Here is an 18,903-nt window from a genome sequence, read left to right on the forward strand (position 1 = left end):
TACTGACAAAGCATACGCAAGCAGCTACCATGAGACATTATTTTGTAAGCAAGATATCAAAACTTTATCAAAATCAGTAACTGACAAGTTTTAAACTATAACTAATGAAACTTTTCTGAAAGATGAAAAATTCTTTTGTTTTGCACTATTCAAAACCAAGGAAGAACAAGATCAAGAGCAATCCTGAATTTAGGAGGAAGATTACTGGGCAGATTTATGGGAACTGGAACCTTTGCATATCTCCTTTCTGCCAAGAGCAGTGTATGATATGCTGGGGTATGAGGAAAAACCAGCTGTGCAAGCATTGTGGGGACAGGAGCACCATAACATCCTCTCAAGGTATCAGACAGCACTCAAACCAAGAGAGATATACCGTGGCAAGATACTAATAACACTCAACTAACACCCGAGAAGAGAAGAGATGCAAGGAACACCAAATACCATCAATCAATTTCATGATGTCAGCTATAGCCAGATCAATAAATTATTTATTATAAAAGCATTATTGTGGGATATGAGGGTAGGTAGTTGCCCTAGGTCAGCCAAACAACCCTTAAAGCCAAATGTAGTTTTGTGGTCTGAAGAGGTGAAAAGATCTTGAAGCTTTTGAATTGAAGAGAGCAAATATCAGAACATATTGCAAAATTGTAAAGAGAAAGGCCGATAGGTAACATTATTCCCAGTTGAGGTAGAGTGGAAGACAGCTGCTTGCAGGATAGAGGCAGTAGCAGAAAGACCCTCTTACAGCTTATGGAGCAACAGAGAGGAGCTAAGCTGTGAGTTAGGAGATGACAATGATAAGATCATTACTGGTGATTCATGAATGAGGCATTAAAATTCAGGATAAAAACAACCAGTGAATTTCAGACACTCTGACAATATCTTCTGGTCAAGGTTGCATTAGCAAATATATAAGCTTAAAATATCTCATCACTGTAAATAAGTGCTACTAATTCCCCAATAAGAATGATTTTTTTTTATTTATATGACATTTAAATTTACTTTTAGTTTGGTAAGAATCAATCTCAAGGCCATTTTTTATTTATGCTTAGATGGATGAAATTCATTTAATTTCTTAATGATTTCTTTCCATAAATAAGAGGTCAATTATATGTAGAGGTGTGGGGGAATAAAATTGATTCGATTCATACAGGGATTATTTCTGGTATTTATTTTATTAACTATACCATAATTGAACTAACACAGTTAAGAACTGTAAAGTAAGGTATTACAAAATTTCAAAGCTGGCTCTGCACTGTTATAAAACTCTTATGTGTATCAACTGCCAACAGCTATAACAAACTCTCAAGCCAACATAGGAGCCACTACATAGTCACTCGACCTGGTAGGATTTGCAGCCAAATCTCCCTTGTCAACCAACTGAACAAAGAACACATTGGTAGTTCAAAGTACTTTATGTCTGATTGAAAAGACAGGCTGTTCATAGTTGAAATGATAATAAACTGGTGCTAAATTATTACTATTGATAACTCACATAGGTGTTAATTAAAGGTTTTTTTTTTTGCTAAACAATAACAAAACAACTTTGTGGTGAGTGCTTTATCACTTCTACTTAGTGAATATCTAACTGAACATTATTTTGGGGATGAAATTTTTCAAGAAACTGATCGACTAAAGGTCTAAAAGGCTATCTTCATCTTTAAACATGTAATGTGAGTTCAAAATCCTTCTAGGACTGACTTCAGTTTTTATCTTCCTGTATCAATAAGTACATAACCTAATTTACCCCAGTACAGGCTAACCCCTTTTCACAATTTGTGGCCTTGTGTTAATGTAAGACACCATAATTATTGTTCTTGTGACAGTGGTGAATAGTGCAATCAGTTGTGATATTTAAAATACCTTATAGCATTTAGTCTATACATTAATGTTCTGAGTTCAGTTAGATATTGGGGGTTGAATGTATAGTACACATTGATAGAAGAGGCAAAGTACTTCCCATATAGAAAAGAAAGTAAAGCAATGCAACCAGGTTGATGTTTAGCCTCAAATATTTACAGTAAAAAAAAATGCTAATTTGTAATCAAGACATAGAATATGTAATAATTGTTTCCAATTCAAGCACAAGTTCAGCAATTTTGGGTGCTTCATTTGTACATTATTTTATTGACCCCAAAAAAGGATGAAAAGCAAGGTTGACCCCAGTAGGATTTAAACACCGAATGTAAAGAGCCAGAAAAATATCAAGGGGAATTTTTTCCAAAGCTCTTAAGTTTCTGCTAGCTTACTATTCTTAGAATGTGTAATAAATGAAATAAGCTTGTAATAGGAAAAATATGGGGATGGAGGACAAATTTAAAAATGAAGCTAATAGTAAGAACCAAAAGTTATATGAATCACATCTAAAATTGATCTATCTAAAAAGAAAACAAAAAAGAAAATAGTTTTAGTTAGGAGAAAGGAACAGTGCCCATGACCTTTGAAGAGTCTAAGGCTATAAAATAGCTTATATATAAATAAATAGTGGAAGAGAGCTTCAAGCAATTTGATAAAACAAAATTAAGATCTAGAGGTGGAAGTAAAAAAATGGACTAGTGTAAGATGTAGCATACATACTGTTGTCATGCAATGTGTTGCTCAGGTTACTTTTGTTGCCAATTAGGGACTCCATGGAGCCAGCACGAACCAGCACTCCCTGCTTACCACCTGAAATGTCATTTGTAATACAGTGCATGCATGTGGTAAAGTGAAGGAAAAGGCAGCAATTGTAGTATAAAGAAATCAATGAGAAGTAGTGTGCATTATTAATATCTAACAAACAGCCATATCAAATAGAATTGAACAATCATAGAATAAGATTACAAACCATCTCTCTACATTTTTAACTACCTTTCAATCTATTTATTAACATACATTCACAGATACACATGTCTCAATGCATGTGTGCATGTATGTTTATATATTTATATTCTTTAATTAGTGTCTGAAAACTGGGTTCATTCAAATAACAGCCTAAATCTTCATCAGCTGAGACAATAAATAAAAGGAATCCAAATTTCTCACAGATAAACTAAAACTGAATGTAACATTGTATGTGTTTGTGTTTAATGATTTCAATGATTCTATCATAGTGTTATTTTTATGGAAGTTCATATTTAATGATGGGAGAATTATATTCATCTTAACTACAATATTAGTGGCTTATAACAACACAGGTATGAAACTGGCCAGAATTCAAATATAAATATGAAATCAGTTTTTATCTGTTTATCTTTTATATTGAAATCAGTTAAATGAATAAGTTAAATATTCTTTGAACCTTTGACTCATTGGAGGATCGGCAAAGATTTTATCTTTGTAAAGTGATTTAAAACAGAAAATACTGCAATGTATTTTCCATCACTGAGATAAAATGCATTTAGCATTGCAAGCTTGCAAGATACTAATTATGAAGCACACTTGCTGAAGCTTAAGTCTACAGCCAGACGTATGGAAATGCTACTGTGTTGATGAAAGGCATGAACTTTTAGCTAACAAACTGCTGAAAAAAGGTCGAGTAATCAGGTAATCTTTAAAGTAATATTTTCATATTAACAATTATTAGTGTGAAAGTGCATGGCTTGGTGGGTTAGGGTATTCAGCTTACAATCATAAAGTTGTGAGTTCAATTCCTGGTGACAAGTTATGTCTTTGAGCAAGGCACTTTATTTCATGTTGTTCCAGTTCACTCAGCTGGTAAAAATGAGCAGTACCTATATTCAAAAGGGGCAACCTTGTCACAATTTGTGTTATGCTTAATCTCCCTGAGATTTATGCTAAGAGTGCACATGTCTGTGGAGTGCTCAGCCACTTGCATGTTAATTTCACTAGCAAGCTGTTCCATTGGTTGGATTAGCAGGAACCCTTGTTGTCATAACTCATGGAGCACCAGTTATCAGTTATTAGTAGTGAAACTAAAACTACATTTTTCAACTGATTAAAGCACTGTAAAGAAACTAATAGTTAATTTAATGTAAATGAAATGGATATAGTCCATCTCTCTGGAATAAAACTAATATTTGTATTGAAAATTGCAAAAGAATTACATCTCTATTGATTTAAATATATCTTAGATAAAAAAGCTATACCAAGTTGTTTATATTCTTAAAATATGTATAAAACTGAGAATTCAAATTGTCTTTCATACTAATGACCATTATAACAAATTTCAAAATGTGTGTGCATGTGTGTGAGAGAGACGGAGCGAGAGGGAGAGAGAGAGCAAGCAAGCGTGTGTGTTTGTGTTTGTATGTGTGCACAAATTCATATATCAATTTATTACGTATACCTAAAGATGCAGTGAAACCAAAAGCTCAAGTTTCTTTATCTCATTCTCAAAACAGCCCTGAATGCTAAATCAGACCAATGATTATTGAACAAACTAAGTGACATGGCTGTTTGTTGTTAACACAAAACACTATTGAAAAAGTACTGCAAAGGTGAAAACATAAAAACAACAGGAAATAAGCTAAAATTCAAATTAAAAATGGTTTAGGTAGGATATAACAGAAAACTCTCGTCTATGCTTTTTGATATTGTCACAATGTTAGCTAGTCTATTTGTGCTGTCAACACTTCTTACTTACAGAGCTGATGAAGTCTTATCAAATCTTTACTATAACCATGAAGAAACAAATCATGGATTTTGATAGAAGACTTGGATATTGCTCGGCAAATAGAGCAGCTATAAGGACAACAGATTACTGGAAAGTAAAATAAATTATCATTTGTAAAATAAATTATTATTTGATACTTCAAAATGCATAATACAATTCTGACATGAGGTATTTGCATCATGTATACTGTTTATATTAGTCAGACTGGTGTCCTCATCTTGACTATTACTTTCACCACATTTTGGCTGTTGTACACTCTAGCCTTCTTCAGGTGTCTTGTGTTGAACTCAGCTGTTGTATCAGAATTTTGAACCTACCCCATTATTTGATCCACAGGGGTATACTGTCCTCATTCCACTCTATGTTTTGTGACTTTTTTGCTTCAGTTGTTTTTTGTGAATTACCTTGGTGCTTTGCTTGGGATTGAACTCAGAACTTCTGGGTGACTTCATTACCCAACTTCTGTATCTACTATGCTATTTCTGTAGGCAGTGACAGTGAATTTTTAAGACTTATAAACTTAAAGTCTAAATAATCTATTGTGGCAATCTGCTTTTTTATTTCTTGATTATTGGTGCCATATTGTATTCATCTTTGCACTTGGCCTGCTCAAAAGGTTGTTATGTTCTAGTGTATATGCTGTTTCTTTAAGTTTTCTAAGTTCCTTGTGGCGTTCTCTATCATTTTGACCTCATGACACAGTTTGTGTGAAATAAACAGTACTCAAAATGCATTTCAGTAATTTCTTTTTTTAACATGAAGTTTCCTCATAATTCTGTCAATTTTAGGTAAATGATCAAACCAACTTTCAGTATATAATTGTTAATTATTTTATCTACTATAGGAAACGAATATTTAAATTTGAACCAGTGAAACTTGAACGTAAAACCAAGGTGCCAAACAGGTTATAGTAAAACAAATGTTTACAAAAGTCCCCTCACCCTATCAATAAAATTGGGAATACAGGAGCATAAAAAGAAATCAAAAGAAGTTTACATTTAACATAACACTTTGTTTTTTTATTATTTCAGTGGAATAAAAATGTCATGAAATTCTTATTTTAATGTAAAACTCTAGATTTCCTATTGAAATTAAGCTGTCTTATTTCAATAATATTTCTTAATTGCATTATTATTTACATTTGACGGATATTTGTCCTCATCTTGTTTGTTGTTAACACGTTTCGGTTGATATACCCTCCAGCCTTCATCAGGTGTCTTGGGGAAATTTCGAACCTGGGTTCTCATTCCTAAGGTATTTTTCGATGTTATTATTATTATTCAGGTCATTGCCTGGAATTGAAGTTGGAATCTTGGGGTTAGTAGCCCGCGCTCTTAACCATTACACCATATGTGGTTAAGAGCGCAGGCTACTAACCCCAAGATTCCGACTCCAATTCCAGGCATGAGAACCAAGGTTTGAAATTTCCCCAAGACACCTGATGAAGGCTGGAGGGTATATCAACCGAAACATTGTATTAACAACAAACAAGATGAGGACAAATATGTCAAATGTAAATAATGTACATAATTCCTCATCTCTTTATTGTATTATTTATTTATTTTTTAAAATATATCATAAAATAATTTTATAAGATGAAATGAAATTGATTCCACCTCCAGCCTTTGTTTAACTAGAGATAGAAACTAAGGAAAATTTTAACAGTGTTTCTTAGATTCTTTAACTTTCTAAATTGATACAATAAATTAGTGCCATGATGTGTACTTGATTTCTACTAAAGTCAAAAATTCAAGTTTCATAGTCTAAAGTTAGACACTTTGAATGAATTAACCAAATTATTGAAATTGAGGCTAATACTGAAATTTGGGAACATTAACAGCTTTGGTTATCATTAACTAGAGAAGACTAAATGTGATACTTTGGGGATAAAGATGTAAATAAACAGAATTCAAAGAATTAAAAATGTGAATAATTTTATTTTCATTTCAGTTAACTACTGTAAAAATCCATGTAATTTACGCACTTTTTTTTGCAAAAATAAAACTAAACTTTAGGGGCTGCATAAATTACATGAGTAGATTGATTTTAGAATTTTTTCCTTCAAAAAGATGTACAAAACGTAAACATTCATACTGGAATTTGACTCATTTAATGGGTTTAAATATAATGAAGTTGACTTTTATTTATGCTGGACAGTATAATGCTTACTTTTTCTGTATTAATTCATTAAAAACATTAAATAGTTAACAATTTTTTGAAGTTTGATGTACATGCTGGTAATCATGGCTTGGGCCATATTTTACTCAGCTGAGTAAAGTGTCATCCAAGCTGATATTTATTGGTAATTAAACTTAATTTGCAACACCTGTGCATATTTATCAGCTTTGTTTTGTTGATAATTCTTAACAACTCTTCATGTGTATACACGTCTTTGAGTGTATGTGAGAGAGAAAGGGAAGCACACATGTATATATACATATATATTGAAAAAAGTTTTAAAATTTTATTATATCTTCATTTTCATATTAACACTTTCATTCGTCTTTTGAACTTGCCAAATACAATTCTGTGAATATACAGATATCTTGCTTATTTATATAAAACAGGTGGAGGTGCAATGGCCCAGTGGTTAGGGCAGCGGACTCGCGGTCGTAGGATCGCGGTTTTGATTCCCAGACCAGACGTTGTGAGTGTTTATTGAGCGAAAACACCTAAAGCTCTACAAAGCTCCGGCGGGGGATGGTGGCGAACCCTGCTGTACTCTTTCACCACAACTTTCTCTCACTCTTACTTCCTGTTTCTGTTGTGCCTGTAATTCAAAGGGTCATCCTTGTCACACTGTGTCATGCTGAATATCCCCAAGAACTACGTTAAGGGTACATGTGTCTGTGGAGTGCTCAGCCACTTGCACGTTAATTTCACGAGCAGGCTGTTCTGTTGATCGGATCAACTGGAACCCTCGACATCATAAGCGACCATCATAAGTGACAGAGTGCCAACAAAAAAAAAATAAAACAGATGTCTTTTTTTATTTTGCTTATAAGAGAACATTGTTTTTTTTTTGTGTGGGTGAGGCTTTGGAAACAATGGAAGATGGATAGACAGACAGACAGATAGAGAGATAGATAGATAGATAGATAGATAGATAGATAGTCAGACAGATAGAAAGATGGGTAGGGTAAAAGAGAGAGAGAAGAGCTATTCATTTTCCTATCCACCACTTTTCATTGTATTGAAATGGTCTTTTTAAGAATTGTCAAATAAATAAATAAATAAATAAAAGTAAAAACTTGTTTACTATTTACACCATTCAGTTCTATATTTAAGAGATGAGGAATTATTTAAATTATTTACATTATTTACATTTGTCGGATATTTGTCCTCATCTTGTTTGTTGTTAACACAACGTTTCGGCTGATATACCCTTCAGCCTTCGTCAGGTGTCTTGGGGAAATTTCGAACCTGGGTTCTCATTCCTAATGATGTTACTATTATTATATTATTATTATTACTATTATTAATCAGGTCGCTGCCGTGAATCGAACTCGGAACCTTGGGGTTAGTAGCCCGCGCTCTTAACCACTACGCCATATGCTCGTGGGCAATTATGTATTTACACCATTGTTTTGAATGGTTTCTAGGGATGGTAAGAAAAGAAAAAGAAAAAAGAAAAAATAGGGAATAAGAAATAAAAAATAAAAAATGTTTTCCTGTCCTTTCTGTTTTAGTCCTTTCTTTTTATATTCTTTGAGTTATATTTAGAATATATTCCTGTCATACATTTATTTATCTTTGGTAAGGTGTAGTTCCTGCGGATCATCCCGTGTACATTTGTAAAAGGGAAAGATTTTGAACTTTCCGTCTCCACATATTTCTAGATGTTTACTCAATGGAATCTTTCGTAGTTCTTCTTGCCGGATATGTTGCCTGTGAATTCTTGCACGTTGGCAGAGGGAATTATTTATTTCGTCAATGTAATTTTCTTTACAGTTTGGGCAGGTAATGCAATATATGAGATTTTGTGTTTTACAGTTCATATCTGCATTTTCTGCTCTTGAACTTTATGTGGGAACCGCTTTCTATGTACCTTAAGTTGTTGGTATTGTTACATGTTCCACATCTCCTATCTCCACATTCTTTTACTATGAATTCTGGTTTATTCTCTAATCTGAATTCTGCCCTTGTGAGGTGTTTTTTAAGGTTTTTTGGTTGGCGTCTGCTATTCCGTAAGGTGTTTTTTTTTTATCAGAGTTTTCATTTTGGGACTTTGTAGGAGTATAGGCAAGTTTGATTTTATGGGCACAAAGGTTTTAGGAGTATATCTAGAAAATGACTTAGCTGTTGTGTTGGTGCTTGAGGTCCAGCGACTATTGGCCTTAGTATTTTTACGTATTGGTTCTTCTGCTTATTTATGGCATTTTGTATTTCGGAGCTTTTGTGAATTTTAGGCAATCCATAAAAATTGCTCTCTTTGATAACAGAGTTGCATATATACTCTTTTTCCTTGTTAGTGAAGGAATCTTGGAATTCATTGATTAGTCTTCTGATTTTATTCATTATTGTTTTTTCTGAGTGTTTTGGTTCTTCCTTGCATTTCCAATATTTTATCTTTATAATAGTCTTTGTCCATGATAACTATTGCCCCTCCCTTGTTGGCTTCTTTTAGGATGATTGTGTTGTCATTCTTCAGTGTTTGTAAGGCTTCCTTTTCTTTTTCACAAAGGTTTTGTTTACATCTGTGGGTATCTAGGGGAAATTTTGAAATTGTGTCTATATACACATCTAAATATTTGTCCTTTCCCTTGTAGGGGGTTGTGACCATTAATACCCAGCTATGTACAGGATGGCATAGATTTCATCCAACACATTCCCCCCACTGTTACAGAAGGTACTATACTGGCAAGTTTTGATGTCACTAATCTCTATTCCAATATACGTCACATTTTAGGCCTAGAAGCAATCAAACACTGGGTAGAAAAACACAGGAAATGGATAAATGAACACTTCAAGACTGACTTCATCACCAAGGCCAACCGTCTAGTGCTAGAAGAAAATACCATTAAATTCGACAATAAAACATATCGGCAGATAAAAGGGCACGGTTATGGGTACGGGATTTGCGCCCTCATATGCAAACTTAGTTATGGGATACTTAGAAGAAAAGCTCTATGAGAAAGTAGAAAAAACTTTTGATCAGGAAAACAAGAAATATATCATTAAAAAGTGGAAACGCTTCCTTGATGATTGCTTCATCTTTTGGGAAAAATCGAATGAAGATCTAAATATATTTAACAATATACTGAACACACTTCATCCTTCCATCAAATTCACAACAGAATCCAGTTGCAATGAACTACCATTCCTCGATATCCACATAAAAATACAAAACTGCACAGTCACAACAGACATATTTTACAAAAAAACGGATACACACCAATATTTAAACTTCTATTCTTGTCACCCATCACACATCAAAAGAAACATCCCATACAGCATGGCCAGACGCATCTGTGCTATAGTAAGTGACCCTAAAATGTGTGAAATCAGACTCAACGAACTCAAAGGCTTCCTTACTATACAAAAATACCCCTTAGGCTTAATTAATGAAGGAATTAAAAAGGCGATGAAACTGAATATCACCCAACTATGGACACCTAAGGAAAAAGTTAATGAAAACACGATTCTGTTCATTAACACATACAGTCCTGGAATAACTAACATATTCCACATCATAAAATCAAACTTGCCTATACTCCTACAAAGCCCGAAAATGAAAACTCTGATCGAAAAAAACACCTTACGGAATAGCAGACGCCAACAAAAAAAACCTTAAAAAACACCTCACAAGGCAGAGTTCAGATCAGAGACTAAACCAGAATTCATAGTAAAAGAATGTGGTGATAGGAGATGTGGAACGTGTAACAATACCAACTACAAATACATAGAAAGTGGTTCCCACATAAAATTCAAGAATGGATCTATTTTTAAAATAAATGCAGATATGAACTGCAAAACACAAAATCTCATATACTGCATCACCTGTCCAAACTGTAAAGAAAATTACATTAGCGAAACAAATAACTCACTCTGTCAACGTGCAAGAATTCACAGGCAACATATCTGGTAAGAAGAACTACGAAAGATTCCATTGAGTAAACATCTAGAAATATGTGGAGACGGAAAGTTCAAAATCTTTCCCTTTTACAAATGTACACGGGATGATCCGCAATACCAAAATGCAATGGAACTACACTTCATAAAAAGATTCTCCCTAAAGTTAAATGTTTGAAAGAGAAAAAAGAAAAGCAAAGAGTACATTTTGTATGTATGTATATATGTATGGGTATGATATGATGTATATAGTTATCTTATTTTACTTACTAATTGATTTTTCAAATTATTAATTTACAAATATTATACTAATGTATTCTCGTAGGGAACTATACACCTTACCAAAGATAAATAAATAAATGTATGACAGGAATATATTCTAAATATAACTCAAAGAATATTAAAAGAAAGGACTAAAACAGAAAGGACAAGAAAACATTTTTTATTTTTTATTTCTTATTCTCTATTTTTTCTTTTTTCTTTTTCTTTTCTTTCTTTTCTTACCATCCCTAGAAACCATTTCAAAACAATGGTGTAAATAGTAAACAAGTTTTTACTTTTATTTATTTATTTATTTTTTTTGACAATCTTTAAAAAGACCATTTCAATACAATGAAAAGTGGTGGATAGGAAAATGTATAGCCCTTCTCTCTCTCTTTTACCTTACCCATCTTTCTTTCTTTCTATCTATCTATCTATCTATCTATCTGACTATCTGTCAGTCCATCAATCTGTCTATCCATCTTCCATTGTTTCCAAAGCCTCACCCCAAAAAAACAAAACAAAAACAATGTTCTCTTATAAACAAAATATAAAAAAACATCTGTTTTATATATCTGTATATTCACAGAATTGTATTTGGCAATATTGAAAGATGAATGAAAGTGTTAATATGAAAATGAAGATATAATAAAATAAAAAGTTTTTCCAAAATTCTGACAACTTTTTTTCAATATTTAATTCTGTACATCACACCTAACACTCTACACACACACACATATACACGTGTATATAGAAATATAAATAAGAAATGGAAAACAAAACAATAATTATAATAATTATAAATTCAATTCAATTTAAATATTTTATACAAACAAATGACACATCTCATAAATTACAGCTGTTTCTGCTTCATTAATAAAACAAAGTTTTTCAAGAAAAATCAAATCTATTTAAGTATGTAATGCTGCTTCATCAGACAGACATATCTGCTTAAATTTTTGATGAAAAATATCAATTGAAAATATAACTGCTAAGGCTTTATGAAAATGCTTCATAAGAGCAAGCTTAATCATAAATAAGTAAATAATCTAACTAAAATTATGTAAATTCCTAAATTTAAATCTATAAATATTCCATTCTATAACTAATTTTATTGCACAATACACACGTTCATATATACCTATTTATATATACTTATATATATACACACACACATACACTTATCATTTATGTACGCATATTTAAAAGAAAAAAAATTAATTTATTTTTTCATTTTTTATTATTTATTTTTATTTGTATTTTGTTATATGTATATGTATGTATGTATGTATATATATATATATTTACTTTTATATATATTTAGAACCCGAATCCTGAAAGCGTGGCTAACGGCGCTCTGGTATTGCAAGTCCCCAATGGCGGATGAACAATGGATTATCCTAGTGATCCATTGTTCCACCAGATCACTAGGAACAATGGCGGATGAGGGTGATGCTATGCAAGCTGGCTATAAAGGCAGACTACGATAAACTGGAGTTCCGGTAGCTTGCCGCAGGAAACCTGTGAACAGGACCAGATGGGCTGGTCCCAAGGTGGAGCATAGGATCTTATCCACCAACTCCGGCAGCTTGTTATAACAGAAGACAAGGGTCAATCGTCTCGAGACTCCTCTAGCTATTGAACCCCCCCTCGCCTTCTGTCAAGTGCGTGCAACTGAGAACTGCATCCTCTCTGGCACCTTAAACTTTTCATAGCACAAGCTTCGCCTTTCATCCTTCATTCTCTTTCATCCTCTCTGCAAGTCCTGCGACGATGGGATCATCTGGCAACGGGGGCAGACTAGAATGTAGTTGGAAGCCTCTAGTTGGGGTCCTGCACATAGGTGGCATAATAAGATGGTCGTTGTTGCATGGACCTGTGGACGAACATCCACCTTGGTCCTGCTTGTGTGACCAGGCAACCCTTTTCAGGGATAGCACTGCCTATCTCACATGGGGAAGGGCCTAGAAAATGTGGCTCAGAAAAAGCTCATCCTCACTTGCTCAATTGGGTAACCACTCCCAGTGAGTCATCCCCAAGCATGTCATTGAAACCAAGCATCAAAATTGAAAAAGAAACCCCCGAACCTCATCCTTTGCATGTTGGAATGTTCGCACCCTCATTGATGACGTTTCACATGATGAGCTAGACGCTCGATGACCCCCGCCCCGTGACACACTGCTATTGTAGCCACCGAACTCAAGCGCTACAACGTCGACATTGATGCACTCAGTGAGACGCGTTTCTCCGGTGAGGGTTCCCTCACTGAAGAAGCTGGTGAATACACCTTCTGGAAAGGACATGCCTCTGAGATGTCCCATTTGCATGGGGTTTGGTTTCGCAATCAAGAACAGCCTATTGCAGAAAATTCCTGGAGTACCCTGCCTGATGACAATCAAAATCCCACTTTCGAACAAATGTTTTGACAATTCTCAGCATTTATGGACAACTCTTGACTCTGATGAAGAGATAATAGACGCCTTCTATGATTCTCTGCATACTGCGTTTCGGAGTATTTCCTAATTGGACAAGATCGTACTCATGGGTGACAATACTGCCTGGCAAGGGATCCTAGGTCCTCACAGCACAGGGAAAATGAATGCTAATGGACAGAGACTACTCACCTTTTGCTCTAAGTATGACCTGTGCATCACTAACACCTTCTTTCAACAGCGGGACATTTACAAGACGTCATGGATACACCCACATTCCAAAAAGTGGCATCTCCTAGACTACATCATTGTCCGTCGTCAAGACATGGGCGATGTCCTCCATACGCGTGCAATGCATGGAGCAGATTGCTGCGTGGAGCAGATTGCTGGATGGACCACAACCTTATCCGCTCCAAGTTTAGAATCAACATTCGACCCCCTAGCCGATAGTCGACATCATCAAAATGACTGAATGATCCTGTATGTATACATGAAACTGTATGTATACACAAAACTGTATGATCCTGAGAATTGTGCCCTCTTTCAAGATCAGCTTGCCATCAAATTGGATACTCTCCCACTCCCTGATCCTACCTCGGTAAACCAAGAGGAGCTAGATGATATATATGGGACAAACATTTCTCTCTGATCTCCTCGGCTGCAACTGAACAACTAGAACACACTAAACGTCACACTCCTGACTGGTTTGATGGATCTGCTGATGAGATCCTTCCTCTTTTCAGAAGTAAAAACCGGGTTCATGATGCCAAACTCTCAAGCAGGTCGAACACACACCTCCAGAATTGGAAAGATCTTCGCTCGGAATGCCAGAGCAGACTTAGGCAGATTTAGAACAATTGGTGGAAGAACAAAGCTGCAGAAATTCAATGTTTTGCGGATGAAAATACGATCCACGAGTTCTACACTACAGCCAAATCCATGTACGGTCCATCCTCCAATCATATCAATCCGATACGGTCTTCAGATGGCAACACTCTCTACAAGGAAAAGACCCAGATCCGTGACAGATGGGTAGAACACTTCAACTCCTTGCTGAACAAGATAAATCCTACAGGCACCACACTGATTGATGAGCTCCCTCATCTCCTTCCTCTCCCTGAGCTGGATACAGAACCCTCCCATGTGGAAATCCATACAGCTCTCTCCTACTTAAAAAAAACAGGAAATCACCTGAATCAGATGGTGTGTCAGGGGAGATCTATAAATATGGTGGTCCTGCTCTTGTCCAGCGTCTTCATCAGATTATCCTCTGCTGTTGGAAAAGTGTCTTGATCCCTCAATGCTGGAAACATGCAGACATAATCACCATCTTCAAGAAGAAAGGAGATTGTTCAGACTGCAACAACAGCAGAGGTATTTCAATCCTGGATGTTGCAGGAAAGGTCTTGGCACATGCCCTGCTCTCTTGACTTCTTGGCCTCTTCGTTGAAGGAATCCCCCCAGAGTCTCAATGCGGTTTTAGAGCTAACCGTAGCACTATCAACATGGTCTTTGTCTCCTGCCTTCTGTTAGAGAAGTGCCGAGAATAACAGCATGATGCCTCGTTTGCCTTTATTGACCTAACTAAGGCTTTTGATACTATTAGCTGCCCACTACTATGGAATGTCCTGCAGAGGTATGGATGCCCTCCTAAGCTTCTCGCCATGTTACGCCAGTTCCATGAAGGCATGCAAGCACATCTGACATTGGGTGGTGATCAGTCTGACTACTTCAATGTTCAAGTTGGTGTTAAACAAGACTGTGTCCTGGCCCCTGTCCTCTTCAACGTGTTCCTTGTAGCTGTGACCTTACTATTCACTATGACCTCAACCCCAAAGATGGCATCTCAATTCAATATCGCCACGATGGCAGTCTCTTCATCTTGAGGAGACTAAAATCACTAACAAAGACTCAATCCACCACTCTCTTCGAATTACATTATACCGATGACTGCGAAGCTCTCGACCATGAACCAGCCTTCAGCAGAACCTAGATGTTGTGTGCAATGCCTAATGTTGGACAGGATTCCAGGTCAACACCAAGAAAACAGAGATCCTTCAATGCTCCAAAAATGGTTCACCCCCTGTGACTCTTTTGATCCAATACAACCAGCTAAAGAACACTGAGAAATTTACCTATTTGGGTAGCATCATCTCAAGCAATGGGGTCATTGACCACAAAATTCAGAATCGCATCCACTTTGCCTCCTCCACTTTTGGACGTCTCAAGGATCTTCCTTAATCATGATCTGAATCTCTCCACAAAAATCGAGGTTTATCATGCTGTTGTGGTTTCCATGCTTCTGTATGCCTCAGAAACCTGGATACTTTATCGTTGTCATGTCAAACTCCTCAAATCCTTTCATATCCACTGTCTCCAGCGCATTCTTCATCTGACCTGGAAGGACAAGATCCCACATATGGAGATCCTGAGATGAGCAAAACTGACCAGCATCGAATGCATGATCCTCAAACGTCAACTGCTCTGGGTAGGGTATGTTATCAGGATGCTGGAAAACTGTATACCCAAGATTGTCCTTTTTGGGGAGTTAGCAGAGGGTAACCGACTACATGGAGGTCCAAAGGTGTGATATAGAAATCATCTCAAGAAATCCCTGAAGCTCTGCAACATCCCCCTTGGTGAACTTGAAACTGTGGCCACAGACCGTACTATCTGGAGGAATATGGTCAAAACTGGTAAGCAGCATTTTGAAGATGAGTGGACTAGACTTCGTGAAGAAAAGCGGAGACAGCTCAAGGAACGTCAGCAAAATTGTAGATGAGCTCATCTTCGTCAGAATCCTCTTCGCTGCTCTCAGTGTAATCAGACATGTGCCTCTAGAATTGGCCTTTTCAGCCACAAGAGGGCCTGCCAATGCCATCAGGACAACCCCTAAGGATCAAAGACGACATCGTCATCTGTCAAGATGGACTACCTTAAGCAAGCAAGTAAACACTCATACACGTATGTATACACACATGCATATTCCCATACACAAGTTTAGTCATTCATCTATCTATCTTACACACACACACACACACATATATATCTATTTTTTACAATTTGCATACATATACAATTCATACACACATGTATCTATTTATGTTAAAACATTATTTTATATATTAATTCAAATCTAAATATTATGAATCTAACAATTAGAATGCAGGGGAGATAACTATTTTTCCATTTATAGAAACAAAATAAAAAAACAAAACCAACTTGATATGGTCAACAAAAAAAACATTTAAATATATACATACAACAAAAACAAAGTAATACTATACAAACGAAATGTCCCACATTAATAATGAGCCAAAACAATAAATTAAATAAGATAAATACGCTATATCTACATATATATCCTATTATTCATTTACTCACATGCATATGGTTATCAATACTTATAAACAAAACGAGAAACGATACCAACTCTATATGGACATAGAAAAATAAATTCTATACATACATCAAAACCAAACTAATACCACAATGAATGGTAGTTCATTGCAACTGGATTCTGTTGTGAATCCAGTTGCAATGAACTACCATTCCTGGATATCCACATAAAAATACAAAACTGCACAGTCACAACAGACATATTCTACAAAAAACTGATACACACCAATATTTAAACTTCTATTCTTGTCACCCATCACACATCAAAAGAAACATCCCATACAGCATGGCCAGACGCATCTGTGCTATAGTAAGTGACCCTAAAATGTGTGAAACCAGACTCAATGAACTGAAAGGCTTCCTTTCTATACAAAAATACCCCTTAGGCCTAATTAATGAAGGAATTAAAAAGGCGATGGAACTGAATATCACCCAACTACAGACACCAAAGGACAAAGTTAATGAAAACACGATTCCGTTCATTAACACATACAGTCCTGGAATAACTAACATATTCCACGTCATAAAATCGAACTTGTCTATACTCCTTGAAAGCCCCAAGATGAAAACTCTGATTGAAAAAAACACCTTACGGAATAGCAGACGCCAACCAAAAAACCTTAAAAAACACCTCACAAGGGCAGAACTCAGATCAGAGACTAAACCAGAATTCATAGTAAAAGAATGTGGTGATAGGAGATGTGGAACGTGTAACAATACCAACTACAAATACATAGAAAGTGGTTCCCACATAAAATTCAAGAATGGATCTATTTTTAAAATAAATGCAGATATGAACTGCAAAACACAAAATCTCATATACTGCATCACCTGTCCAAACTGTAAAGAAAATTACATTAGCGAAACAAATAACTCACTCTGTCAACGTGCAAGAATTCACAGGCAACATATCTGGTAAGAAGAACTACGAAAGATTCCATTGAGTAAACATCTGGAAATATGTGGAGACAGAAAGTTCAAAATCTTTCCCTTTTATAAATGTACACGGGACGATCCACAATACTGAAAGGCAATGGAACTACTCTACATAAAAAAATTTTCCCCAAAGTTAAATGTTTGAAAGAAAAAAAAGAAAAACAAGGAATACGTTTTGTATGTATATATATGTATATATGTGTGATATGATATATATAGTTATTTTTTCTAATTAATTGATTTTTCAAATTTACAAATATTATACTAATATACTCTCATGCAGAACTACACCATACCAAAAATAAATAAACAAATGAATGTATGACAGAAATATATTCTAAATAGGACTCAAAGTGTATATAAAAAGAAAGGACAAAGAACATAAAAGGAAAGAACTAAAAGCAAAGAAAAAACAGGAAGACATTCTTTGTTTTCTTTATATTTTCTATTTATCATTCTCTATTTTTTTCTCTCTTCTTTTTTTTCTTTTCTTCCTTCTACCATCCCTAGAAACCCTCTCAAAACAAAAGAGTAAGTAGTAAACAAGTTTTTACCCTTATTTTATTATTATTATTTTTTTTGACACTCCTTAAAAAGACCATTTCAATACAATGGCCCTTCTCTCTCTCTCTTTTACCACATCCATCTCTCTGTCTGACTATCAGTCTATCTATCTATCTCTCTATCTGCCTGTCTATCTATCTATCTGCTTATACATCTTCCATTGTCTCCAAAGCCTCACCCCAAAAAATAAAAAAAACAAAACAATATTCTGTTATAAACAAAACCAAAAAAAAACACCTGTTTTATATAAATAAGCAAGATCTCTGTATTTTCACAGAATTATATTTGACAAGTTCGAAAGACAAACGAAAGCGCCAATATATGTATAAAATAAATGAAAGAAGTTATTCCAAAATTCTGACGACTTTTTTTTCAATACATATATATATAAATATTTTTTTAAATTCACACATATACATACTTATACATAAATACATCAATGCATGTATATATATATCAGACAATATACATATACACATTTATATATGTTAAATGAGATAAATACGCTATATCCTCATATATACCACATTATTCATTCACTCTCATATATATACATATGGATACATATAAACAAAATGTAAAACGAAACCAACTCTATATAGACATAGAAAAATAAAGTCTATA

At 35.0% G+C, this 18,903-nt stretch overlaps 1 protein-coding gene across 42 annotated transcripts in view; it reads right to left on the reverse strand.

The window, feature by feature from the left end:
- Positions 1-18,903, reverse strand: part of LOC106873313 (partitioning defective 3 homolog) — a 220,470-nt gene that overhangs the window by 20,126 nt on the left and 181,441 nt on the right. For 24 of the 42 annotated variants that reach the window (XM_089358150.1, XM_014920634.3, XM_014920631.3 and 21 more), the window contains one exon: positions 2,578-2,667. The exons of the other annotated variants lie outside the window; for them this stretch is intronic. In XM_089358150.1, coding sequence (XP_089214276.1) covers positions 2,578-2,667 — 90 coding nt within the window. The remainder of the gene's footprint in view (positions 1-2,577; positions 2,668-18,903) is intronic. 42 annotated transcript variants of the gene reach the window in all.

The sequence above is a fragment of the Octopus bimaculoides genome, chromosome 9 (genome assembly GCF_046866305.1).
Source record: "Octopus bimaculoides isolate indiv1 chromosome 9, ASM4686630v1, whole genome shotgun sequence".
Lineage (NCBI taxonomy): Eukaryota > Metazoa > Mollusca > Cephalopoda > Octopoda > Octopodidae > Octopus > Octopus bimaculoides.